General features: G+C 38.8%; 1 protein-coding gene across 2 annotated transcripts in view; it reads right to left on the bottom strand.

Moving 5' to 3' along the window:
• Positions 1–26,893, bottom strand: part of FBXO16 (F-box protein 16) — a 54,861-nt gene that overhangs the window by 24,187 nt on the left and 3,781 nt on the right. The window contains exons 2-5 of one of the 2 annotated variants that reach the window (XM_042982664.1): positions 25,799–25,933; positions 17,294–17,329; positions 5,684–5,890; positions 2,462–2,596 (exon numbers count right to left, since the gene is read on the bottom strand). In XM_042982664.1, coding sequence (XP_042838598.1) covers positions 2,462–2,596; positions 5,684–5,890; positions 17,294–17,329; positions 25,799–25,897 — 477 coding nt within the window. In that variant the 5' untranslated portion in view covers positions 25,898–25,933. Of the gene's footprint in view, positions 1–2,431; positions 2,597–5,683; positions 5,891–17,293; positions 17,330–25,798; positions 25,934–26,893 lie in introns of both variants that reach the window. The other variant, XM_007097114.3, reaches the window with a different exon arrangement.

Genomic DNA, 26,893 nt, shown 5'->3' on the forward strand with positions numbered 1-26,893 from the left:
CACATGACTTTATTAACCTTAATCACATGACTCTTCAGTGTTTCTGACTTAGGTCTATTTCTTTTTTTTTTTTTAATTTTTTTTTTTAATGTCTTTATTTATTTTTGAGACCTTGAGAGACAGAGCATGAGCAGGGGAGGGGAAGAGAGAAAGGGAGGCACAGAATCTGAAGCAGGCTCCAGGCTCTGAGCTGTCAGCACAGAGCCTGACGCGGGGCTCGAACTCACAGACTGTGAGATCAAGACCTGAGCTGAAGTCGAACACTCAACTGACTGAGCCACCCAGGTGCCCCAAGGTCTATTTCTTTAATCATTAAGTTTATTAGTAGATTTTATTAACCTTTGTTGTTCTGATTTAGGTCTATTTATCAAGCAGAAAAATTAAAGTTTAATATAACAAAGTGTTTGCTAAAGAAATATAATACTAAGCAAAGAGGTGGCAATTTTCTCGCATCAGAACTATTCATTATTTTTAAATACAGTTATACATATTTTATAGAAAAGAATTATTGCTAAAGACAAAGCTGTAAAGTCAGTTTTATAAGTAATACTCAAAACCTCTTTTCCTCTACAAACTGGTTAATCACTTTTCTCTTCTCTGCCCCAGAACTGCCCAAGCTTCAGCTATTGAATGACATTCCCTACCCCCAACTGAAAATGAGAGTCAAGAAAAGCCTTATCAGATCTGAAAAGAAGTCACAGTCATGGTAATTTTGAAAATAACTTCTTCCATCACTGCAACTTAAACTTTTCTTTTTTAAAAGAAATCCTCGGGGCGCCTGGGTGGCTCAGTCGGTTAAGCGTCAGACTTCGGCTCAGGTCACGATCTCGCGGTATGTGAGTTTGAGCCCCGCATCGGGCTCTGTGCTGACTGGTCAGAGCCTGGAGCCTGTTTCAGATTCTGTGTCTCCCTCTCTCTCTGACCCTCCCCCGTTCATGCTCTGTCTCTCTCTGTCTCAAAAATAAATAAATGTTAAAAAAAATAAAAAAAAAAATAAAAATAAAAAAAAAAAAGAAATCCTCATGGAGCACACCCATTACTGAAATCTGAAAGACTAGTTTTATGGTTGCAATTGTAACAATATTAATTATGCATAGTTTATTACTATATTAAATGTAGATGGATTCTACTTTAAAACAATAAAACTAAACCTAAATGAACAAGTTAGGAGCTGACTATTCATCTTTCAAAAGGATTCTTCAATTTTAAAAGGATTCACTGCAATTTTTTCACAGGATATGATACCCCTGTGGTTTTAAAAATCATTTAAAAAATTTAATTTACACATAATTTTCAGGAACTTATCTACTGTACAAAACGATGCACAACTCTGCATGTGTATAGATCACACCATAAAGAAAAGGCTCATAAAATTTTCCCATGAGTTATCTAATTAACTGTGACTATAAGAATGAACATAAACATTGGTTATAATGCAGACAAAACAACTAGAAAAATTATTCCTGCATTATTTACTTTTTATGATCATATGTAAATGCTTTACATTGCTTAGTTTCTAGATTAAAAAGAACTTTAGTATACTCATTACTCATTTCCATAATTACAGATTTATTGGAAAAATTTTCTTTGTAAATGATACACAAATAAACTTTAGCTCACCTGATAGAATCAGAAAATTTGAATTAATAAAGTAAAATTTGATGACCCTTTGATAGCAAATACTGCACATTCTCCACAAAGTCTCAGTGTCAGAATTGCTTGGTGTGTGAGTCAGAGACACAGAAATCCAGGAATCTGAACAGAATGAGGAGTTCCGCAGTCCTAGCCTCCTGGGTGGAACTGTGGTTTTGGGAGTGTCCCATGAGGACTCTCAACTAGCATGGATGTCTTGAACAAGGCTATCAAGTTCTCAGAAAAGGAAAATTTTGACCTAATAGTGTACTTCCTTTCAACCAAGTCCCCTCCCCAACTTCAAGTTTGATCATTTAGTCTTAGTTCTGGAATTCCCTTTTTTTTTTAAAGTTTTAATTTATTAAAAAAAGTTTTTTTAATGTTTATTTATTTTTGAAAGAGAGAGAGAAAGAGTGAGTGAGAACAGGGGAGGGTGGACTCAGAATTCGAAGCAGGCTCCAGGCTCTGAGCTGTCAGCACAGCGCCAGACTGTGCTCAAACTCACGGACCATGAGATCATGACCTGAGCCGAAGTCGGGCGCTCAACCGACTGAGCCACCCAGGTGCCCCTAAGTTTTAATTTAAATTCCACTTAGTTAACATACAGTGTAATATTCATTTCAGGTGTACAATATAGTGATTCAACACTTACATACAACACCAGGTGCTCATTACAAGTGCCCTCCTTAATCCTCATCACCTGTTTAACCCATTCCCCGCCCCCTCCCCATCCATCTCCCCTCTGGTATTCCTAAATAGCTGATATTTGTATATTTGTTGCTTTTCGTCCCAAATGTACCTTAGGCTTGGTAACATGAAGTTCTTTTACCATTTGAATGTAGTGCTTCTTCCATATACCCTGCTCAAAGGGAGTTGGAGAGAAATTGATGTACCAGTTAAATCGTAAACATTTGAGCATCCAGAGCTGATCCAGCTCAGTTAAGTTCTTCCAGTGCCAGCTCACCTGAAAAAAAGTAATTGGAAAGAAAAAAAAAAAACTTAACTCAGTTTACATGCCCATTTTTTCTAGGTCTTGAGCTGTCACCCTGGACCTGAGATAACTCTATTGTTCTTTTCCTCCAAATCACAACTTAAATAATTATCTACCTGAAATGCTCTCTACCTAGGCAGGAGGATTTTCTGTAAATGTTAAATCACACTTAGATTCAGAGTCAACTAATATTTATTAAGTACCTATTAACCATCCCCACAGCAACCTAAGGAGGTAGGTGTTATTACTACTCTCATGTTGCAAACAAGGCAACCGTGGCTTAAATAGACTTTGGAACTTCCTAGAAGTTCATATGAAAGTTATAGGAGGGTTATAGAAATTCAGGTCTGCATATTATTTACTCATTTTTGGTATGCTTCCATTTTCCCCCCGTTCTTATGATTTAACTAAATAGAAATTTTATAAACAGAACGCAATTACTGATATCTTATGGTGTGCCCGTTGTAGCCTTTAAGATTCCATAGAGCATACACTGTTTATTCTCTACATTCCATTCCCATGGCATTCTGGTCATTCTCACACATCCAGCAAATGTTGGAAATGACCCTACTATGGTGCAGCAGTATTTATAGTAACTTACTTCAGATTTTGAACAAGTCTTGCTGAAAGCTAGTTCATATATAAAGTTCAGCCCAGGGGTTCTGTGTCGTGTTGTAAGAGTCGCAAAGACAACATCTAACCTTCAAACCTAAATTTCAATCTTGGGAAATTAGTCGCTTTTTCAAGATTAAGTCATTAATAATTTTTGAGCACACACACAAAGGCAGAACACTATAATATTCATCCATCCATTTATCTAGCCCTCTCTTCCTCCTTCCATCTACCAAATACTGAGTTCCATTATGTTTAGCATTGTTTTCTGGGCTGAAGAGGAGACAAACAGGAGAGGGGAGGGCACAATTACAAGAAATAACAGGTTCAGGAGGTGGAAGAATGAAAAAGGGTAGAGAATCTGACAGAGCCCTGCAGGCAGGAACAGAAATCACATCTACTTTGTTCAATGCAGAAATGAAACAACAGCAACCTTAATCCCCATATGGTTCATTAACTCAGAATTCAGTGGAGAGGTGGGGTTTCGGAGGGATGGGATGAGGAGAAAAATATCTCAATTCTCACTCTTTCCCTTATTTTCCTTACATCTTGTTTTGACCTGGGTATTAAGTTTTTCCCTCCCTCCCCCACTCCCCGGGGGTAGATAAGGTTTTTGTATGTTTTGTTTTTGCTCTTTGGTTTTTTTTTTTTGCTTGTTTTTAAGGTAGACAGGAATGAGGCAAATTGAAGAGTAGGTAGGAGGGTAGGAGCTTTCGAAATTATCAGACCCTTCCTGCCTCCATCTTTTTAAACAACTCAAAGCTCATTTTACTGCAATGGCATTGTTTAAATCTAGCTGAAGAACAACTGCCTGTGTTTTCTTCACAGTCAGTACTGGGAAAAAAACATAATGCCAGGATCTTGTAAGATTGACATATGGTACACATATATGATAGGATTAGTGATTTCAAATAACATTTCCCTCAAATGGAAACAGTCTCAGTGTGCAAAATTTGAAAAATTCCAAGAAGTTTAAAGAAAAATAATACCCGGGGCACCTAGGTGGCTCAGTCAGTTAAGTGTCTCGATTTTGGCTCAGGTGGTGATCCCATGTGAGATTGAGTCCTAAGAAAGAGACTGCGCTGACATCCTGAAGCCTGCTTGGGATTCTCTCTCTGTCCTTCCCCCTGTGTGCTCGCTCTCTCTCTCTCTCTCAAAAAAAATAAAATAAAATAAATAAAATAAAATAAAATAAAATAAAATAAAATAAAATAAAATAATCATTTAAAAAGAAAAACAATACCCATAACCCCAAAATCAGAGATTACCTTTATTAACAACCTGACAGAGTTCTTTTCTTTTTTTCTAGGCATTGTGAAACAAAATTGGGAAACTCTATATACACAATTTTAAATTGTGTTTCTTCATTTTACATATTATAAGCATCTTTGTGTTTTGAAAACATGTTTTCTAATGTCCCCACAGTAATTCATCATATAGCTATATGATACTCTTTTTTTTTTAATTAATTTATTTATTTTGAGGGGGGTGGGGATAGAGAGAGACTCCCAAGAAAGCCTGTTAGTGGAGAGCCCAATGAGGGGCTCAAACTCATGAGACATCATGACCTGAGCCAAAATCAAGAGTCGGAGGCTTAAGTGACTGAGCCACTCAGGTGCCCCTAAATTGTGTATTTTCTTTAAAAGCTTCTGGTATTATAGAATACTCACAAAGCCCTCCTTCCTTATGTTTTCTTTGAGTATTTTATGATTTCCTTTGATTTCATACCAATCTTTTATCCTACTAGAATACTTTTTTCAGATAGCTGCCCAATTGTCCTAACACCATTTATTAATTCATCTTTCTTACTGCATCCATCTTCTTAACTTTAAAAACTAAAGTTAACATGTTACACATATGTGACTGCATGGTGACTAGTAACTTCTAGTGTTACAAACCTCTATGGAAACACTTAATAAAATGGCTACTAGTTTATCTCATAAGTGACTGAAGTATACTTTAATACATGGTGGATTTACTTATAAAAAAACAGAAGCCCCTTTTCCAAGGCCGCTGGAAGCATGTCTACTCACTCTGAACTCTTACTCTCATAGTCTTTGGTACATATCTCATTAGCACCTTATTTTGAGCTCTTCTGTTTATGAATGGGCTGTACCATACAATTTAGAATTTTATCCTAGTTGTATGCTATGCACTGTAAGACTATCCTGCTGATGAACCATTTCATATATGTGTATCTGTCTCCCCAACCAGCAGATACTATTCTGCGGATACTAATGATGTCTTACATTATTTTTATCTACTTTTGAGCACTAAATACAGAGTTAGGTACAAAGAAGATAGGGATTAATTCAAACTATATAGACTAAACATATTGACCATCTCATCTTATTTCTTGGTTTTGTGCATGTGTTTTTTTTTCCTTCTCATTTTAGAGTTTTCTAGGCTATAACTATAAAATGTTGGACACTAATTCTTTGCCTTTACCTGTGCACAACGACAAAGGCTTCGGGGGTCCAGGAAAGAAAAGATGTATAAAGATAACACCCTTGGAAGCTTGGTAGTAAAATCCAGAGCTTCTGCTGGAATTTTTTCCTGAAGCTTTCGACAGCAGAACTTTTGCTGTGCCAGGGAGCAACGTTCTAACAGGCCTGTCAAGATTCTTCTCCGTTGAGAGTCTGTCCATTTGTCAAACTGGAAAAAAGAAAGAAAAAACCCTCCAGGTTCAGTCTGATACCAGAGATTCATTAGAGGAAGAGAGAAGAATGGCAGAGAAAGTAAGTTTCATATTTTATTACTAATGAATAGCATGTACTTCTTCCCCTAATTAGTAAATTGATGTTTTGCCACTTACCTGTCTTCCTCACATTTATACATGCAAGCGTGTACAAGACCTGAGTGCATACACAGAAGTGCACTCGACCTCAGAACTTGCCGTTATATAAGATCAGTAAGTTGGGAGCTGGCCATATTTGTAAACTGAGAAAATATATACTTAAAGATACAATTTCAAGAGAAGGCACCTGGGCAGCCCCTTTCCCACCAGAGTTTCTATATTAGCTCATTAGTGCCAAACTCCAGGATCAGAAACAAAGCTTTGCACTCACAATTGGAGATAAGGTAAAATATGCAAATATCCCTGAGAAGGGGAGTATATTGGGTTAAAGCCCCAGTAATGTGTAAATGATTGATTGGAGAGAAAATGTCAATAAGAGGACCTGGAAAAAAGACTGCCAGAGACAGGAAGTAGATGCCAGAGTAATCTGGAGGCATGCCAAACAAAAGCTTTGGTTACTTCATAATTTTCCCCAGAGATAACCCTTAATCAGTTCCAAGATCAATGACTGATGAAAGGTAAGAATTTGAGGGCTGGCCAAAACCCAGAGAAAGGCTCTTATGGGAACATCTACCAATTGAATGAGTCAGTTTACCAGAGTCTAAATCTGTCTTTTTTTTCCTTAGCCCATTAGAGAAGAGAAATAGGAAAGTTTGGGGCTACCTGTATTCTGTATACTATTGCATATCATGTATAGGTATTTATTACAGTCATCATAAAGTAATGAGAATTTTATAAGGAACTTTAGTTGTAATCATAAAATACACTACCTAAAAAGGCATATAAAGCATGACAAATCAACTTCATTATAGTCATATGTATTTATATTTAATTGGCAAGAATACTTCTTTTTTTAAAGTTAAAAAATGCTTATTTATTTTGAGAGAGAGAATGCAAGCAGGTGAAGGGCAGAGAAAGAGGGAGAGAGAGAATCCCAAGCAGACTCCACACCAACAGCACAAAGCCCGATGTGGGGCTTGATCCCATGAACCATGCAATCACAACTTGGACTGAAATCAAGAGTTGAAAGCTTACCCAACTGAGCCACCCAGGCACCCTGGCAAGAATACTTCTTAATCAAAAACTATTCACTATTATAGATCTATTTAATGACCCAGGAATCTCAGTTTGCAGACTATAATTCAAGGATGGGAGGGTGAATGTAATAAGCAAGATAGAGTCACTCCTGTCAAACAGTGACATAAGCAGCGAAGGGTGTTGCAGCTAAGACCAGATTTCACCCAAACCGGCACAGACTGGAAGTGCTAAGAACCTGGAAGAACCAAGAGCTGATAATCACTAGAACCAGAAGAGGCCTGCAAAGGCCCAAGACTGATTAAACTTTCAAAAAAAAAGTTTTTTTAATGTTTATTTATTTTTGAGAGATATGCAAAGCACAAGGAGGGCAGGGGCAGAGACAGAGGGAGACACAGAATCTGAAGCAGCTGAGCTGTCAGCACAGAGCCTGACACGGGGCTCAAACTCACAAACTGTGAGATCATGACCTGAGCTGAAGTCGCACATTTAACCAACTGAGCCACCCACGCGCCCCAATTAAACTCCTTTCAAAAGGGGGGATTTCTACGGCAAACTGTCAGACTCTCCAGACACTAACCCTTCAACTTCTGACCATATTTGAAAGGCAAATGCTGCCAAAGGCCCCTACTGATTGATCTTGAACATAACAGAGATGCCCACTTTTTGAACATAATAAGCAGTGTGAGCTGAGAGATGACCTAGACCGGACCGCGGCCTTACCCTAACTGTGCACTTAGGGACTGACTGACTTCACATTTGGTTCATTAATTTCTTGCCCCCTGTTGTATCTTCTTTGTTGGGTGACTTTGTATTATGCTTTGTTTTGTGTCACGTGTATGAAGCCAAGTTAAATGGGTAGTGAATTGTCATCGAGTTTGGAATCCTGACATTGTCAAGACACAACTCCTGTAGAGGCCTCTATGGTGTGCTCATGGCAGGGAAGAAAAAGCCCAAAACCTCAACTTACAAATAAATGAATAAAAATCTATTCGTGTGTGAGTGTTCCCTGATTTCTCCTATCCCTATTTCTGCACAATCCATATTTCCAACTCTCACAATACAGGACTTCTTTCCTTTTGGGATGGATTATTACAATGAAGAGAGAGAAGCCAGACCAGAATGACTGGGGCCAGGGGAAGGACCATGCCTGAGAAACTGCATTGATCTATAAAATAAAGAACCAAAGGGGAAGTGTGAGGAGAAAGAAAAGCAGTAAGGTTTTGGCTTGTTGGGGGTTTGGGGGTTCAGACAGTCATTCATTGCCTTAGATAGCAATTAGAGAACGAGAGAGCTGAGGAATGAAGGAAGGTGTTAACTAGAAAACCACAGTACCAAAATGGAGTCACCTATGTTAAGGGCCCCACTTCAGCAAACCAAGATTTAATACCTAACCTAATTGCATATCATAAATTCCCCAGGAATATAACTTTAACCAGTCAACATGGAATTTCCCGGTTAGTACTAGGCAATTTACTGATGGATCCCTTCCATTCCACTTAGGAAGAAAACCTTGCCTAAAACAATGCATTCTTTGCTAGTAATTTTGTTTTTAGGCTCCCTCTCTACCTTTAAAAACCTTTCCTTTTCTACAGCTTGATGGAGCTCCTATTTGCTAGATAGGATGCTGCCTGATTCACAAATTGTTCAATAAAGCCAATTTGAACTTTTAAATTGTTAACTTTTAATACTCGGCTGAATTTCTGTTGTTTAACAAAAGGAGACCTGAGAAGTACTGCTATGAGTTTTAAACTGGTTCTGCTGTGATTTTCCTTTGAGACACAAAGTGAAAATTGGAATTCATTTTTAAAATGACTTATAGGCAGTGCTCTGTGGTTCTGTAGAAACTGAGCCACATGGGGACCCAGGATGATTATGGTTACAAAAAAATTTTTCATGAGATATTATTATCACTGCACAAAATCAGAAATAATCAAAAATGCCTAATAGAGGATGGCATTACAGATTGATGATGGGTTTGGTAATGAGACTATTGGAAGTCTTACTTCCAGTATTCTATTATTTCCAATACTCTTTGGAAATAAATCACTAAATTCCAGCTCCACCACTAACAACCTCTCAATTTCCTCATTTATACATTAGGAATAATTATATCTAAATGGTAGGGTTGTTGTGAGGATTAAATAATCTATGTATAAAATTCTTAATAGGATTTATGACTCATTATACATGGCAGCTTATTATAAAATATCAAAGTGATGTTAAAAATAATGAGTATGTGGGTTAAATCAGTGTAAAAAGAATATATATGCAAACAATTAAATTAAAAAGCATAAAATTATGTCTGTGCATTGGCAAGGATGGGAATTACATTTAGAATGACGGAGGTTAGCTCATCTACTTTCATTGCTGCCCACAAAAAGAGAATGAGCTCAGCTTGAATAACAGTGATTTAAAATGAATGTAAAAGAACACTAGGATTATAAAGTGCTGAAGAAATCTATAAAAGAAAACATTAAAACATTTTCCTCTAGAGATTAAAAAGATAATTACATTGGTTTCTCATTTATTTCCCTGATTATAATGGTCAAAGGTAATTTATATCTGGCATTGATAGGTGTTTTTTGCCTCGAAGGATTTTCCTTTCTAATTGTGTTTGTTTAGGCTAATACAAAATGAATTTGCATTCCTTGAACTCCTACCAATTGAAGGTGGGTTGATGACTCAGAAGAACGCTTCACAGTTGGGGGAAATCCCTTTGGAATTTAAAAGGTGCTAGGAATAATCCAAAAAGTAAATAGTCCATGGAAGAGTTAATTGTCCAGGAATTCGATAATCTCCTTTCAAGTAAAAATACCCATAACATTGTAGCCAGGGATCCAATATGTGAAATTTGGGGAGTAGCTAGGACCATTCTCCCATCCTGTATCACACAGATGGTACCTCCCTTCACAGTTAGTTCCTTTGTTTACATTATATTACATTAAATCAATTATGTTACGTTATGTTCTATCACAATTATATTTTATAATTATTTTAATGCCTTTTTACAGGGCTTTCTGGACTTAACAGAATTGTGAAAATCCTGTGTTTGGAGTAGTTGTTCCAAGGATTCTTAATGCAGTTGCAGGACATCAGGACAGTTGCTACAGCCATCAGTTTCCACTCACCTCACACAGACCGGCAAAGAAAAGTTTACTGTGAGTGGGGGGACAAAATGAAGAAGGCTTGTTATTTTTTGCTTATTGGTTATTTGTCCCAATCTGGTTGAGTTTCTGAGTCCTGTTACCAAAAACCGGCTTTCACAATTAAGGTATGGATACATTATTATTCAAGAGTTTCATGGGGTGCCTGGGTGGCTCAGTTGGTTAAGTATCCAACTCTTGATCTCAGCCTAGGTCATGATCTCACAGTTTATGAGATTAAGCCCCATGTTGGGCTCTGTGTGGACAGGGCAAAACCTGCTTGGGATTCTTTCTCTCCCTCTCTCTCTCTCTGCCTGTCCCCCACTTGTGCACCCACCCTCTCTCTCTCAAAATAAATAAATAAACTTTTAAAAAGTTTCAAACAGGTACATATACAATTAAACATGAAAATCCTCTGTAACTGCTCCTCCCCATCTAATCACATTCCATTCCCCAGAAATAACCACCATGCAATTCCACTTTAAGTTTATTTATATTTGAGAGAGAGAGAGCGCGCACACATAAGTGAGCATAGCAGGGGAGGGGCAGAGAGAGAGAGAGAGGGAGACACAGAATCCAAAGCAGTCTCCAGGTTCTGAGCTGTCAGTGCAGAGCTGATGTGGGGCTGGAACCCATGAATCATGAGATCATGACCTCAGCTGAAATCGGACACTTAACCAACTGAGCCACCCAGGTACCCACCGCTGTGCATTTCTATGCATTTGCATACACTTATAGCTATCAATAAGGAAACACTTAAGTAAATTAGAGTATACCTATCCTGTGGGATACTGCTAAGCAGTTTAAAAAACAAACAGGGGGCACCTGGATGGCTCAGTTGGTTGAGTATCCAACTCTTGATTTTGGCTCAGTTCATGATCCTGGGATTGTGGGATCAAGCCCCTCATTGGGCTCTGTGCTGAGCATGGAATCTGCTTGAGATGGTCTCTCTCTCTCTCTCTCTCTCTCTCTCTCTCTCTCTCCCTCATCCTCTGTCCCTCTCCCCTGTTCAGTCTTTCTCTCTCAAATAATATTTTTAAAAATAATAAAATAAAATAACAAACAAACAAGATATAGCTATAAATGACCTGATATGTAATGAACCTGGAGCATATTGTTTTCTCATTCATTCATAGTATTTTCATTTTCTCATTTATCCATTCATTATAGCTATACCATGATCTACATACTCAATTTACTACCAATATCATTTAGGTTGTTTCCAATATGAAAGAAAGAAAGAAGAAAAGAAAGAAAGAAAGAAAGACCAAAAAAAAACCCAAAAACAAACCAACTGCAATATTCCAAAACATGCCTTTTCATGCCCTGTGTGAATATTTCTCTAGTACAGAAACACAGAAGTGGAATTACAGGTTCAGAGGACATTTGCCTTTAAAACTTTAATTGATCCTGTCAAATTGTCTTTTAAAAGTCTTTACCATTTTACAGTTCCTCCAATTGTGTTTAAGCATATCCTCCTACTCTCCAATAAATCCTTACTTATATCGAATATTATCTATCTCCTTAATTTTTGTCACATAGGCAAAGGAAGGGACTGGGAATCTCATTGTTTTAATTTGTATTTCTCTAATTTCAGTTTTTTGGCCATTTGTATATTTTTGTATATTTCTCATTCTTCTATTAGCTCATTATCCCATAGGAATATCTGTATTTTTCTTATTGATTTGTAGAAATGCTTTACAATCCTAGATATTAATCTTTACCTATCATGCAATTTACAAAATTTTTTCTCCTGTTTCTCTTTTGAATTTCAGCTCTGATTACAGTTGTTGCCAGCAAATTAAAAGTGATGCCATCTACTTTTTTCAAATTCTTTCTAACACATTCTTTTTGTTTGTTTGTTTGTTTAGATTTTATTTTTAAGTAATCTTCACACCCAACATGGGGCTTGAATTTACAACCCTGAGATCAAGAGTCACATGCTCTACTGACTGAGCCAGCCAGGCTTCCCCCTATTCCTGTTAACAATGCAGAAGCCTAGAAAAAGTTTGAGATGCTTTCTTTTCAACCAAAATAGTTCTGTTTGTTTTGGAGAGTTGTTTTTCTTGGGAGGCAATTGCCTTTTCTAACAAGGATTGAAGGGCAGAGAAGATTTAAGACATAAAGGATGAAGTAGTAGCAGGGAGCAGTAAAGTAGAAGAGGTTTGCAGTTTCTCTTAATTATTTTGTTTGTTACTATACAAAATATCAGATAAGACTATGCACTTATGTATGAACAAAAATGACATTCTATGGCCAAATATATTTTGGACTATTATTGGATAGGTTTTATATTATGTCTTACTTCACAATGACCAGATTATTTTAAATTTTTCTAATGTTTATTTATTTATTTTTGACAAGGGGCGGGGGGGGGGGAGAGAAGGAGGAAGGGAGGGAAGAGAACGCGAGAGAGAACATGCAGAAGTGGGGGAGGGGCAGAGAGAAAGGGAGAACGCGAGAGAGAACATGCAGAAGTGGGGGAGGGGCAGAGAGAAAGGGAGACACAGAATCTGAAGCAGCCTCCAGGCTTCAAGCTGTCAGCAAAGAGCCTGATGCGTGGCTCAAATGCATGAACCATATGACCATGACTTGTGCTGGAGTTGGACGCTTAACCAACTGAGCCACCTAGGCACCCCAGTCCAGATTATTTTTAAAAATGACTTTACTTCTAATACTAGATTGCGCTTTAAAACCAATATTTGATCCCTATAATGAAAAGCCTAAGTAATGCTAAGTATTACTTAGTGTGGAATCCAACTCAGGGCTCAATCCCACAACCTTGGGATTATGACCTGAGCTGAAATCAAGAGTCAGACGCTCAACCGACTGAGCTGCCCAGGCACCCTGGCACTGCATTTCTTATGTTATCAGTCTCATGGTTTTCCTGAAACATAAACAAAAAAAATCTAAAATGGAGATAGAAAATTAATAGGGCAAATTGGAAATAATCTCCTCAAACTCAATTCATGTGGCTTTTGTGGAGGTATATAGACTACCACATGACATAGTAAATTCGGGGTATAAATTTGATGTTGGACAAAAGAGAAAAACCAGTAATTATCACTTATTCATTTAGAAAGTATTTATTAAATGTCTGGGTGTGTCAAGAAATGTACAAAGAGCAAGATACAGAACTATGCCTTCCCTATATAAACTAGTCTATTGGAGAAGAGAGATAATTAGTGATCTTTGCAAATATATTTCTATTAGCTATGGTAAAAGAAAAGAATAAACAAAATATTTTTAAAGGTTTAAAGACCTTGAATTTTATACAGGGTGATATTAAAAATACTTAACAACCAGCAATCCCACCAACCATTCAAAAGCTGGTCACACCAAATACTGGCTGAACTGGCCTTGGTTATATTAATTCAGGGATTTCCACTGGAATGATAGTGTAAAAACAGTTATTCTAAGTAAGCCTTTTTTTAAGTTGTTGGTGACAAGTATGAAGTTAGTTTTAAAATGTAAATAGGAGGGGCGCCTGGGTGGCTCAGTCGGTTGGGCGACTGGCTTCGGCTCAGGTCATGATCTCACAGTCCGTGGGTTTGAGCCCCGCATTGGGCTCTGTGCTGACAGCTTGGAGCCTGTTTCAGATTCTGTGTCTCCCTCTCTCTCTGACCCTCCCCCGTTCATGCTCTGTCTATGTCTCAAAAATAAATAAACATCAAATAAAAAAAAATTTAAAAAAAATAAAATGTTTAAAATGTAAATAGGATATGAGAAAAACTCTGCTAGGTTTAAAATTTTGGTGTTTTTAATTTCTTAATTTTTAGCATATTTATAAAATTTTATTATTTTGAATAGGTAATACATTCATATGATTAAAAATATCAAAAGGTACAAAAGGCTATTCAGCTAAAGGAGTCCCTTCCACCTTGTCCCAGACTCATCCTTCTCCCTAGGGGAAACCAATGTTGCCTCTTTTCTTGTGTATCCTTCCAGATATACTATGTATACAAGTTTTAAAGATGTACTTAGGCTAATAAATATCCTAGACAGGAGCTTGTAGACCAACACAAAAAAGAATTGGTGACCAACTAAAACAAATAAGAACATTAAGACATAGTATTTATGTTAGTCTTAGTGCAATGGACTGAATGTTTGTAGCTCTCCAAAATTCATAGGTTGAAACCTAACCTACAAGGTGATGGTACTAGGAGGTGGGGCCTATGGGAGGTGATTAGGTCATGAGGATAAAGCCTTCATGAATGAGTTAGTGTCCTTAAAAAGGAAATCCCAGAGAGTTCTCTCCCCACTCCTGCCATGTGACGCTACAGTGAAAAGAAGGCCATCTATGAATCAAAAAGTGGGATCTTCCCAGACTTGAATCTGCCCATGCCTTGATCTTGGACTTCCCAGCCTCTAGAACTATGAGAAATAAGCTTCTGCTGTTTATATGCTACCCAATCTATGTAATTTGTTATAGCAGCCCGAACTTTCCTAAGAACTTTAGGCTGTTATAGCAGGCTAAAACTTTCTATTTTCCTTAGGAAAATGAGTTTCAGTAACTCATAGGAAAGGGCATCCTGTCCAGTTACATTCCAGTCAGAGATGCTCTCTTACGGAAAAAGTGTTAGCGGTATGCTTAAAAATGGGGTATTTCAAGTATATTACATGTAACAAGAGTTAGAGAAATCTAAGGATAGTTTCTTTTTTTTTAACATTTATTTATTTTTGAGACAGAGACAGAGAAAGCATGAACAGGGGAGGGTCAGGGAGACACAGAATCTGAAACAGGCTCCAGGCTCTGAGCTGTCAGCACAGAGCCCGATGCGGGGCTCGAACCCACGAACCGTGAGATCATGACCTGAGCCAAAGTCGGACGCTTAACCTACTAAGCCACCCAGGTGCCCCGGATAGTTTTTTTTTTTAAGTAATCCTAATTTATTTTCTAAACTGAGATATAATTCACATGCCATAAAATTCGGCATTTTAAGTTTACAAGTCAGTGGCTTTTAGTGTATTCAGAAGGTTGTGTAGTCAACACTACTATCTATTTCCAGAACACTTTTTTTTTTTTTTTTTGAGCAGCAGGCAAAAGTTTAACAGAGTATAAGATTAGAAAAGAAGAATAGTAGAAAAGCTCTCCTTATAGAGAGGGGATATTTGAAAGTGAATGCCCCTCTTTTCTTCTTAATGTGTATTTATTAATTTTGAGAGAGAGAGAAAGAGTGAGCACATGCAGAGGAGGGGCAGAGAGAGAGGGAAAGAGAGGATCCTAAGCAGGCTCTGCTATCAGTGGCAGAGTCCCATGTGGGGCTCAATCTCACAAACCCATGAGATCACCACTTGAGTTGAAATCAAGAGTTGGATGCCCAACCAACTGAGCCACCCAGGCACCCCCAGAACATCTTCATTATCTCCCCAAAGAAAGCCTGTACCCATTAGAGTCATTCCCCCAGCTCTTGGAAACCACTAATCTATTTTGTGTCTCTATGGATTTGCCTATTCTGGACATTTCATATAAATGGGATCATACAGTATGCGGCCTCTATGTCTGTTTTTTTTTCACTTAGCATATTATTATTTTTAAAAAATTTTTTCAATGTTTATTTATTTTTGAGGGGGGAGGTGGGGCAGAGACAGAGAGGAAGACACAGAATCCAAAGCAGGCTCCAGGGTCTGAGCTGTCAGCACAGAGCCTGATATGGGGCTCGAACTCACAAACTATGGGATCATGACGTGAGCCACAGTTGGATGCTTAACCAACTGAGCCACCCAGGTGCCCCTTACTTAGCATATTATTTTTAAGGTTCATCCATGTTGTAGCATGTATCATTACTTTATTCCTTTCTCCTACCTTTCAAAAAATTTAAAAATTTTCTTACCTTTAAAAAATTTTAGCAAAATAAATGTAACATAAAATTTACCATTTTAACCACTTTTAAGTGTACTGTTCTGTGGCATTAAGTACATTTACACGTTGTAATGTACCATCACCACCATCCATCTGCAGAACTTTTTCATCTTCCCAAACTGAAACTCTGTACTTGTTAAATAATAAGTCCTCATCCCTTGGTAATCTCTATTCTACTTGCTGTCTCTATGAATTTGACTACTCTAGGTACCTTATATAAGTGGAATCAATACAATAGTTGTCCTTTTGTGTCTGGCTTCTTTCACTTAGCATATTGCCTTCAAAGTTCATCCATGTGGTAGCAGGTATCAGGATTTCCTTCCCTTTTAAGGCTGAATAATAGTCTACCATAGAATAGATCACATTTTGGGGCACCTGGGTGGCTCAGTCAGTTAAGCATATGACTTTGGCTCAGGTCATGATCTCACAGTTTGTGGGTTTGAGTCCCACATTGGACTCTGTGCTGACAGCTCAGAGCCTGGAGCCTACTTAGGATTCTATGTCTCCCTTTCTCCCTGCTCCTCTCCCCACTCATGCTCTGTCTCTCTCTCTCAAAAATAAACATTTTAAAAAAGTTAAAAAAAAAAAGAATAGACCACATTTTGTTTATCTATTCATCAGTTGATGGATATTTGGGTATTTACACTCTGACTATTAGGAATAATACTGCTATTAACATTCATGTACACATTTTGGCATGACTGTATGCTTTCAGTTCTCTTGGGTGGTAGAGACAGGTGGGGCTCAGAGAGGAATCTGATGAGTAGTAAACACTGCTTAGAGTTTGATCATGACCCAGGGAAGGACAATGACCACTGGGACTCTGTGTCTCCCTTGAGGAAAGGGTGAGAAAGTTTTCAGTTGTGTAACGAATAGTGGTACCTTGTTAAATAAAAGCATAAAGTTGTTACAGCTTTCCTTTGGAAATTTAAATAGAGGCAGAAGGGTGTAGATGGATGCTAAGCAGCTCAATGGATGAACCGTGCTGGTTACTAAGTGGTCGTCTCATATCCCAACTCACCTTTCTGAACGCTGTTTTGTGAGAGATGGAACCCTACTTCATGAGTGTAGAACCCTAACCGATTCACACAGATGGTACCAGTTAAATTTCTCAGGCAATAAGTGTTCAGTTATGTTTATGTTCAAACTGAATTCTTTGGGCTCTATGATAATGTGACATAACATAATATTGAAGTAACTATATTTTGAATGGTTACCCATTTTCCAAGCAGAGCTCTTCTTTCTTCAAATACCTGCAATAAATAAAAAAGAATGGAATGGTTTTATATTTCATGGTTCAAAATACCCATTGTAAGAAAGACATCATTAAAGTATCAATAAATAAAAATTGACAGTCTTTTGACTGTACCAACTGAGTATAAAAAGACAGATTTCATTCCTGAGAGGGTACTTTACTTATTTTTAACTTGGGGAAGGTATCATTTTTTTCAGTTTATCCATGGGGAATAATTCATTTTAAAGAAAAAGTAATCCTTTTTTTTAAAGGCAAGAAATAAGAAAAGAATGGAATTGTAAAGTGAAATCAATTTTAGAATTTGAAAAGAGATGAAAGACCTGATAAAGGAAAAACGGAAAATAGAGATCCTCCCCCAAATACCAACCATACGAGAACCTGTGAAATTTATGAATGAACAGCTCTGTTTTTATATCTTGGTATGTACACCCCTCAGTGGGTGTACCTGCACTGAAATGTCTGTGGGCTTAGAAATGTGTTTATGTACACCTCTGGACATACAAGTCAGTGTTTATCTGTATAGGTTTGTTATTATAGACTATTTAGGACAGAAACCACGTCTGATCCATTTTTTACATTTCCAGTATAGAGTGCAAAGCATATTACAGATACTCAGATACTTGTGTTTGCTGGATAATGAATATCCTTATGGATGTATCAGTGCAATGTGGATGGATTTATATGTTAGCGCAGAGGTGTTTTTCTGAGCATCAGTCATGTGTGTATTGTTTTTTTTAATTTAATCAATTTATTTAAATTCAAATGAGTTAACATACAGTGTAGTATTGGTTTCAGGAGTCATGTGTGCATTAGAATGAATGAGGGAAGGAGACTGATATGAGAATGTGTGGCAGAGGAGGGAGTTATGGAGACAGGAAGCAAGGGAGAGTCATGAGCAGACATGAATGTCTCTCTCACTCCTACACACACCCCCACTGGCAGCTTTCAAAATTGGGATTGATGTTTCTCCCTTCCTCTTAGCACTGCCTAGATTTTCCAGCCCTGTAAGAATGTTCCCCCTTGGAGAGAAGCTAAGGCCTATTTCCTCCCTTTTTGCGGAGGAGGGTGAGGAGCTGGTTTTATGTTCTAACAGATAATGCTTTCCTTCCTTTTTTAGACTCTCAAACTCTAGTTTCAAAGGGCATAGGAAAATAAGAATTGAAATAATTGGTCCAACAGAAACCTCATGGCCTGTGAAACATCGGTTTTGCTCCTGGCCAGAAGATCTCACACATCACAGGTAAACACTTTTCGCACATTAAAGAAGAAGAAAAAGAATGCCCTTCTCCCCTTCCCCCTGTTAACTGTCACCTGGGCTATTAGGACTCTCAAATAATGGCAACAGATAAACTCAGGATTTCTAGATGAAAACAGATGAGAACCTATAGAATACAGAAGATTTAAAAATCTGGATTCAAATATTTCCTGGACTCTCGCCCTCTATCTAACCAAAGCCTGTCAATCATCTCTCGCCCAATCCAAGTCACCAGCACCAGCACTTCTCTGATATCTAGGGATCTGGCTCCTCTCAACTCATATTCCACTTACAGCCCACACTCCACTTGGGGTTTATAGGGTTTGCTCTGGCTCTCTAGTTGCTTCCAGTCATTTTATGTTCCCATGTGGATTACAGATTTCTCTATAATCTGTATGGGTTGCATGGCAGGCCCTCAACGAGCATCTGCTGATTGAACAACAATAAAAAAGCTTCAACAGTCATAGAATTTTAGAGCTAAAAGGAATCCCTAAGAGCTTTTCATTTCCTTATGTTAGAGAGGACAAGCAGAGGCCTGAAGGATTACATTTATAATTTTTTAAGAATCACTGGTTCCAGTCTGTCTGCTCAGCTCAACTCTGTATTGGGTTCCTCACTAAACCTTGGTCTCCCCTGTCCTGACTCCCAGCCCTATTTTCACAATGAACTGCTGCCCATACTTGGGCCTTACAGTGGGAATAAGAAAAGGTTAGATTCCAAGACCACAACCTCCTTTCAAAAGGAGGATGAGATGACCATCATGGTGCCCAATGACAATACGGGGCATTTGGAAACAAAGGGGCACTGACTTGAAGGGGAGAGAAGAGTCAGCAAGAAGGTAGGAGGAAAGGAATGGGGTGGGAGGTGGGGAGTGTCACTCAGGCTAAAACAATAGTCCTTAGAGAGCCAATGACCAAGTCTAAGCGGGTCCAAGCAAATCCAGTTCTTACCAAAGGCATCTAGACCCAAGTAGAAACGGATGGGAATGAGTGGGGAGAGGAAAACCACTAGACAAGCTCAGATATGGTTCTTGTTCTACCCTTGCAAGAAATATAATTTGGGACATGCTATTTGTCAGGTCCTCAGTCAGACTCAGAATCTTATACTCTCTGGTTTGGAGCAAGTCTTCATTCCCAAGATTTGCAATCAGGTTCATCGTCTTAAAGAGCTGGAAAACAAAGTATTGACTCAAAATAGAAATATTAAAATGGATCTTCTTTCCTCGCAGAACACTGCAGTCTGTTTATATCACAGTTTACTCAGAGCCTGCTGTTAAGTCAAAATCCTACGGTTGTATTTTAGTCTGTTGACACTGAAGTTACATATTTCACCATGTGACATCATTACAGTGTAGGAGTAAGACATTTAGGGGCTCCTAAATTATGACTGATTGATGGCAACTAGGTGTTTTTCTCAGAACACCCTTTTAACATGTACTGTACTACATTTGTAAACCGTACTTGAAAAGAAATGTTGGTTACTTTCAATTAAAATGCTAGATGGTGGAGCGCCTGGGTAGCTCAGTCTGTTAAGCAACTGACTCTTGGTTTCAGCTTTGCCTCGTATTGGGCTCTGCACAGACAGTGCAGAACCTGTTTGGCATTCTCTCTCTCCTCTCTATCTCTGCCCCTCCCCTGGCTTGCTCTCTCTCTCTCAAAAATAAATTAAATGAACTTAAAAAAAAAAAAAAGAAAATTAAAAAAAACACTAGATGGCAAAGAAATGTGTATGTTTAAAACATTCTTCCTTTAAAAATCATAATGCCTAAATTAATTTGAAATCTGTTACATTTGCCTATGCTGATCATGCTATTTTTTAGACACCCAAATTTGAATTCAATCTCTCTGCTTAAAGTCTGCTGTGAAGTTAAAATCCCGTGACCCGGGGCGCCTGGGTGGCGCAGTCGGTTAAGCGTCCGACTTCAGCCAGGTCACGATCTCACGGTCCGTGAGTTCGAGCCCCGCGTCAGGCTCTGGGCTGATGGCTCGGAGCCTGGAGCCTGTTTCCGATTCTGTGTCTCCCTCTCTCTCTGCCCCTCCCCCGTTCATGCTATGTCTCTCTCTGTCCCAAAAATAAATTAAAAAAAAAAAAAAAAATCCCGTGACCCAATGAGCACCAAGTGTTGTATGGAAGTGTTGAATCACTATATTGTACCTCTGAAACTAATATTACACTGTATGTTAACTAACCGGAATTTAAATAAAAACTTAAAAAAAAGTCTATGATCCTGTTTCAGTCTGAAATAGTTATGTCTTTTACATATTACTACAGAATTGAAGAAAGACAAAATTAAAACAAAAACAGAAAACAGGACCTCAAAATTACAGTGGTCATTAATGACAAATGCCCTGTTTTAGAAGTGTAGAGGGGCACCTGGATGGCTCAGTGGATTAAGTGTCTGATTTTTGGTTTTGGCTCAGGTCATGAACTCACGGTTTGTGGGATCAAGCCCGGTGCTGGGCTCTGCACTGACAGTGTAGAGCCTGCTTGGGTTTCTCTCTCTCCCTTTCTCTCTCTGCCCCTCCCCTGCTCATGCTTTCTCCATCTCTCAAAATAAATAAACATTAAAAAAAAAAAAAGAAGAATTTCTTTCCTTGAAATTATTGTGTGGACACCTTCTGGCCAGCTGTATCCTTGGTATCTGTTTTTTAATACCTTTTGCACAGTTAGAATGTTAGATCTGGAAGCAACCTCCAAGGTAATCTGGTCGAACATACTCATTTTATTTTTTATTTTTTTTGAACATACTCATTTTATAAAGGATGATGGTAAAACCCAGAGAAAGTAAATGACTTATTCAAGTCATGCAGGAAATTATCGGTGATCTGAAACCAGAATTTCCAATTCCCAGAGTTACTGTTCTTTATTTTTATTTACATGATTTTAAAATTGTTTTAAGATTTGTAATTTTATTGCACTATGTAAAGCAAAAAATGAAAGCTTTCATTTTACAGGACCACCTCCCCCAGTGCCATCCACCTCTTTGGGGGAAACGACTGTTAATAGTTTGGTATACCCATATACAAATTTTATGTGTGTGTCTATGCACATTTATATAAATACATACATATGTGTATACATGCAAAGATTTAAAAAAATAATTTTACTCCAAACTAAAATCTAACTAAACCGAAAAGTAATTTGCGGTAAAAAATGAGAGCTCTAAAGAACAAAATAAATATTATCTCTAGAAATTATCATTTCTAGACAAAAGCTTTTCAACGACCATGATAAGACAATGTAATGCTTGCTGTGATGCACTGCCCTGGGTTTATTCCACCTGTTGGGGAGTGCTGCTGGCTGTTAACCATGAGGTTGAGAGCTCTGCTTTGTCCAAGGTCAGGCTCTTCCATGGGGCAGCTAGCATCTACTGAATGGTCGGTGTAGAAGTGTATGTATGTGATTTCTACACCCAGTGTGGGACTCCAACTCATGACCCTAAGATCAAGGGTAGGATGCTCCACTGACTGAGCCAGCTAGGCGCCCCAATATGGAAGTATAAAGGCTGGTGGCTACAGTGCCAGGCCTCAAACTTGCGACCTTCTCTCCCTTCTCCTCCCTTTCCCCCCTCACCTACCTCTACTCCTTTCCCTTCCTTAGTGCTGATCCAGAAAGCCTTCCACAGTGGATGCTCTATATGCTATACCAGAGTCTGCTTCTCTAGTTAACCAACCTGCAACAGGCAATCAGGCAACTAAGATACTTTTTTTCTCCATAGCTGCTAAATCGATCAAGACTTCCAATTTTTCAAAGAAAATTTCTGAAAATCAAGGCATCCAACAAATATGTATTTCAATTCAAGTCACTTTTTCACATATGTGTAAAATCTTCACAATTCTATGTGGAAACAGATTTCAAATCTAAACATTGAACTTTTGGGGGGGAAAGCAGAGAAGCTGTTATATAAACTGTTGGAAAGTTAAGAACATTTACAAACAGGTGCTCAATAAACAGTTGTTGAGCTGAATAAAAAATACTCCCAATAGACTTGTGTTCATGGCCAGATGAAGGCTGGATTTCTCTCTCTCATTCTCTGCCTTCCTTTTGTTTCTCCTGGTCCCTCCTTTTATTCTATGTCTCATTCTTCTTTCCTCACTTTTTTAAAAATCTTTTTCCTTTTCAGTTTCTCTCCCTTTTATTTCTCACTGTTCTGATTGCTGTGCTGGCTGCTTATCTGTCTCCCAAAGTCACTCAGGTTTCACACCAGAAGAGTAGAAACAGGAAAGTACTGAACAGGAGGGGTCAGGACTGAAGCTCTTGCTTTGCCAGAGTGATTAGCACATCAGTTAGGTTTAGAGGGCAAGGGTCAAATCCAGACTAAGAAAGGAGGGATTTAGGAACTAGAAGGCAAGAGAGTCAGTTGAAGGAGGTCCCAGGGAGGATGGCTGAATTCTGACTCCATCTTTTGTGCTTCAGGAATGTTATCAGGCACTGGAAATACAGAGAGAAAAGACAGAATCTCAACTCAACACATTGCAGTTGAGTGGGAAAGTTGGTAAACAGTGATGAGAGCAAAGAAAAGCAAGCAGGAGGAGGCTTTCCAGAGAAAATCGTATTGGAGTTAGTGCTTAGAGGGGGCAACAATGGCTCATCTGGAGGCCACTTAGTTAGCCTGGACATAGGATGGGAGGAAGCAGTGGCAGGGGTAGGAACCGAGAGGTTGGCTGAGGTCAACTTAAGAAAGATCCTCAATGCTATGTGTAGGGGTTTGGAATTTACTCTTTGGAGCAGGGTGTGTTATCAGTTTTACATAATAGGATTAGCTTGGTATTTTACTTTAAAATTTTATTTATGTTTATTTTAATTTTTTTAGTTTGGTATTTTAGAAAAATCATCCTGGGACCAGTGCAGAAGATGGACTGGTAGGACTAGAGGGAGTGAAGCCAGTTAGGGGTTACAGCACTGCATCAGGCAAAGGGTGATGAGAGTGTGAACTGACAAGGTGAAGCTGGAGGCATATAGATGAATAATGGAGAGAGCCCTGGATGAAAAGGAAGTCTCCTAGAACTTGAAAATGAATTGGATATGGAAATGAGGGGGTGCTGGAAGAAATACCTCCCTGGGCCTCCTTCTCATACTCCTAAATGTGTTGGAATACTGAGAGTCATTGCTCTTTCCTTGGGCCATTTCTCCAAGTTATGTTTGGAGCAAGGCAACTTTGAGTAATGAGGTACTGTCTCCTTTTGGGACCAAGAGCAGACTTGCTTACTGCTTACTACAAAAGCAATGGATTCCTTCCAAACTAGTACAGCCACTCTGGAAAACAGTATAGAGGTTCCTCAAAAAATTAAAAACAGGGGCGCCTGGGTGGCGCAGTCGGTTAAGCGTCCGACTTCAGCCAGGTCACGATCTCGCGGTCCGTGAGTTCGAGCCCCGCATCAGGCTCTGGGCTGATGGCTCGGAGCCTGGAGCCTGTTTCCGATTCTGTGTCTCCCTCTCTCTCTGCCCCTCCCCTGTTCATGCTCTGTCTCTCTCTGTCCCAAAAATAAATAAAAAACGTTGAAAAAAAATTTAAAAAAAAAAAATTAAAAACAGAACTACCCTCTGACCTAGCAACTGCACTACTAGGTATTTATCCAAAGGATACAAAAATGCTGATTAAAAGGGGCACATGACCCCAATGTTTATAGCAGTGCTATCGATGATAGCCAAAGTATGGAAAGAGCCCAAATGTCCATTGACTGATAAATGAATAAAGAAGATGTGGTATATACATATACAACAGAATATTACTTGGTGATCAAAAAGAATGAAATCTTGCCATTTGCAACAATATAGATGGAATGAGAGTGTATTATGCTAAGCGAGATAAGTCAGTCATAGAAAGACAAATATATGATTTCACTCATATAAGGAATGTAAGAAACAAAACAGATGAACATAAGGGAAGGGAAGCAAAAATAAGACAAAAACAGGGAGACAACCCATAAGAGACTCTTAAATACAGAGAACAAACTAAGGGTTGCTGGTGGGGTGTTGGGTGGGGGGATGGGCTAAATGGGTGATGGGCATTAAGGAGGGCACTTGGGATGAGCACTGAATGTTATATGTAAGTGATGAATCACTAAATTCTATTCCTGAAATCATTATTACACTATATGTTAACTAACTTGGATCAAAAAAAAAGAAAGAAAGAAAAGCAGTGGGTTTACTGTTCCTCAGTAAGGGTTTGTGCTACAAATCCATGGTGTGTAGTATTTTTCTGGGCCTTCTATAGCATTCTTGTGGGACAAGGTGGGCAAGAAACAATGCAAACATGATGCTACAGCTGCTTGCTGCACTGTGAGTAATGAAGCTCTTTGTCTCTCCAAGAATCTTGTGTTTTACTATGAAACAGTAATGTCTTCTATGCCATCAATAACAGGCTATGTTATGAGCTTGTAAATTGGGGAAAACCAACCCAGAGCTGGCAGGGAGAAGGATGATTTCTGGCTCGAGTGACTTGGTGTAAAGTGATGCCTTTTACCAGGAGGAGGAACTGGTGTGTAGGAGCAAGATAATAAAGTCAGTTTTATTGATGTTGATTGTATTTTACTGCCAACGAGGTGTGGTCCTTGGGATAGGTATTGATAATAGGAGCTCACAGGCCTGTTGGTAAATTCTGCCTCCAACTGAAGCAGGAATGGAAATCCCCAGAGGCTGGCCAATCTCACACCCCAGCATGATACTCAGCTTCCCATCTCTGCAATCCTTTGGTGTATTCTACTCGTGCTTCCCCAGAATGCAGGTAAGAAAGAAACTTTTTAGGAGAAGCCTAGTAATGTGAGTCATCAGTTGAGATTTACTCATTTTATTTATTTGGTTAAATGTCCACCATTATCCAGTAACTGCAACTATAGCAAGAAAATCTTTTTGGGGAACTCCTCACAGAGTACCCTCTTCTCTCTCATTCCTGGCTATTCTAGCAGAGAACCAGTGATGGGAGAAAAAAGGCACTTGGGATGAGAGAGAGAGAGGAGCAGCAACAGTAGAGGAAAGAGCAAATCTAAGACATTGTCATCATGGGCAAAGATTCTGTCTACAACCAGCTTTGCCCATATAGCAAGAGCTCAATAAAAGCTTTTGGAAAAAATCCTACATCTCTCTTTTATTTTAACCCATTACACAATCCTAAACAATTCCTGTTCATATTTTGATAACTAACGTTTTTATACTCCCCCCCCCCCCACCTTAAGGCATGGATTCATTGATAAAATAGCTCTGGTCACTTACCCGGTCATTCAAAAGCTGATGGTTTAGGGGTGTCCAGGTACTCATCTTTGTCTGCATTTTGGGGCCATCTATGCTTTTTGGAGGTGCAAATGCCATCATGAAATAACTGAATACTTTCCATAAGAAAAACCATACCTATCAGAAGAAATGAATTATATAATCTTCAGAATATGAAAAATACTAATACCATGTCATCTTTTAGTATGTTGAAAGAGGGAAATGGGGGGAAGAACATTTACTGGGATCATTTTACATGTCAGGCACTTTACATGCATGCTTAATTAAAGCTCACAACAATCTGGTGAGGTTGTAGATTTTAGCCCATTTTACACATGAAGAAAATGAGGCTCACCGAAGTTATACACCCTGCCAAAGTTTACAGAAGCAGGAACTGCTGGAACTAGAAATCAGATCAGGTCTGTTTAAAATCATTCCCAGGTAAAAATATACCCCATTTGCCAGAAAGAAGTATTTTAACTTATAAAATCATAGTGCAGTATAAAGCACTCCATCTTTGCCCCTGTGTCTTTCTTCCTCTCCTCCTTCTGATCTCTAAGTAACAAGGGTTCTAGCTTGACACCATATTTAAGAAGTAGAATGGTGTACGGGCACCTAGGTGGTGCAGTCAGTTAAGTGTCCGACTCTTGCTTTTGGCTCAGGTCATGATCCCAGGGTTGTGGGATCAAGCCCTGCGTCAGGTTCTGCGCTGAGTGTGGAGCCTGCTTGGGATTCTCTCTCATTCTCTCTCTCTGCCCTTCCCTGCTTATGTGCACTTTCTCTCTCTCTCTCTCTCAAAATAAATAAATTAAAAAAAAAAAAAAGTAGAATGGTGTAATGGACAAAGCCAAGCCTTTAGAGATGGACAGATTTGGGTTGGAAAATGTGCTATTTTTAGATGCCCAGTATATGTCTGCCTTCATTTGATTAAAACCCTTTAGGGGTGCCTGGGTGGCTCGGTTGGTTGAGTGTCCGGCTTCGGCTCAGGTCATGATCTCACGGTTTGTGAGTTTGAGCCCCATGTCGGGCTCTGTGCTGACAGCTCGGAGCATGGAGCCTGTCTTGGATTCTGTGTCTCCCTCTCTCTCTGCTCCTCCC

The sequence above is a fragment of the Panthera tigris genome, chromosome B1 (assembly GCF_018350195.1).
Source record: "Panthera tigris isolate Pti1 chromosome B1, P.tigris_Pti1_mat1.1, whole genome shotgun sequence".
Classification (NCBI taxonomy): domain Eukaryota; kingdom Metazoa; phylum Chordata; class Mammalia; order Carnivora; family Felidae; genus Panthera; species Panthera tigris.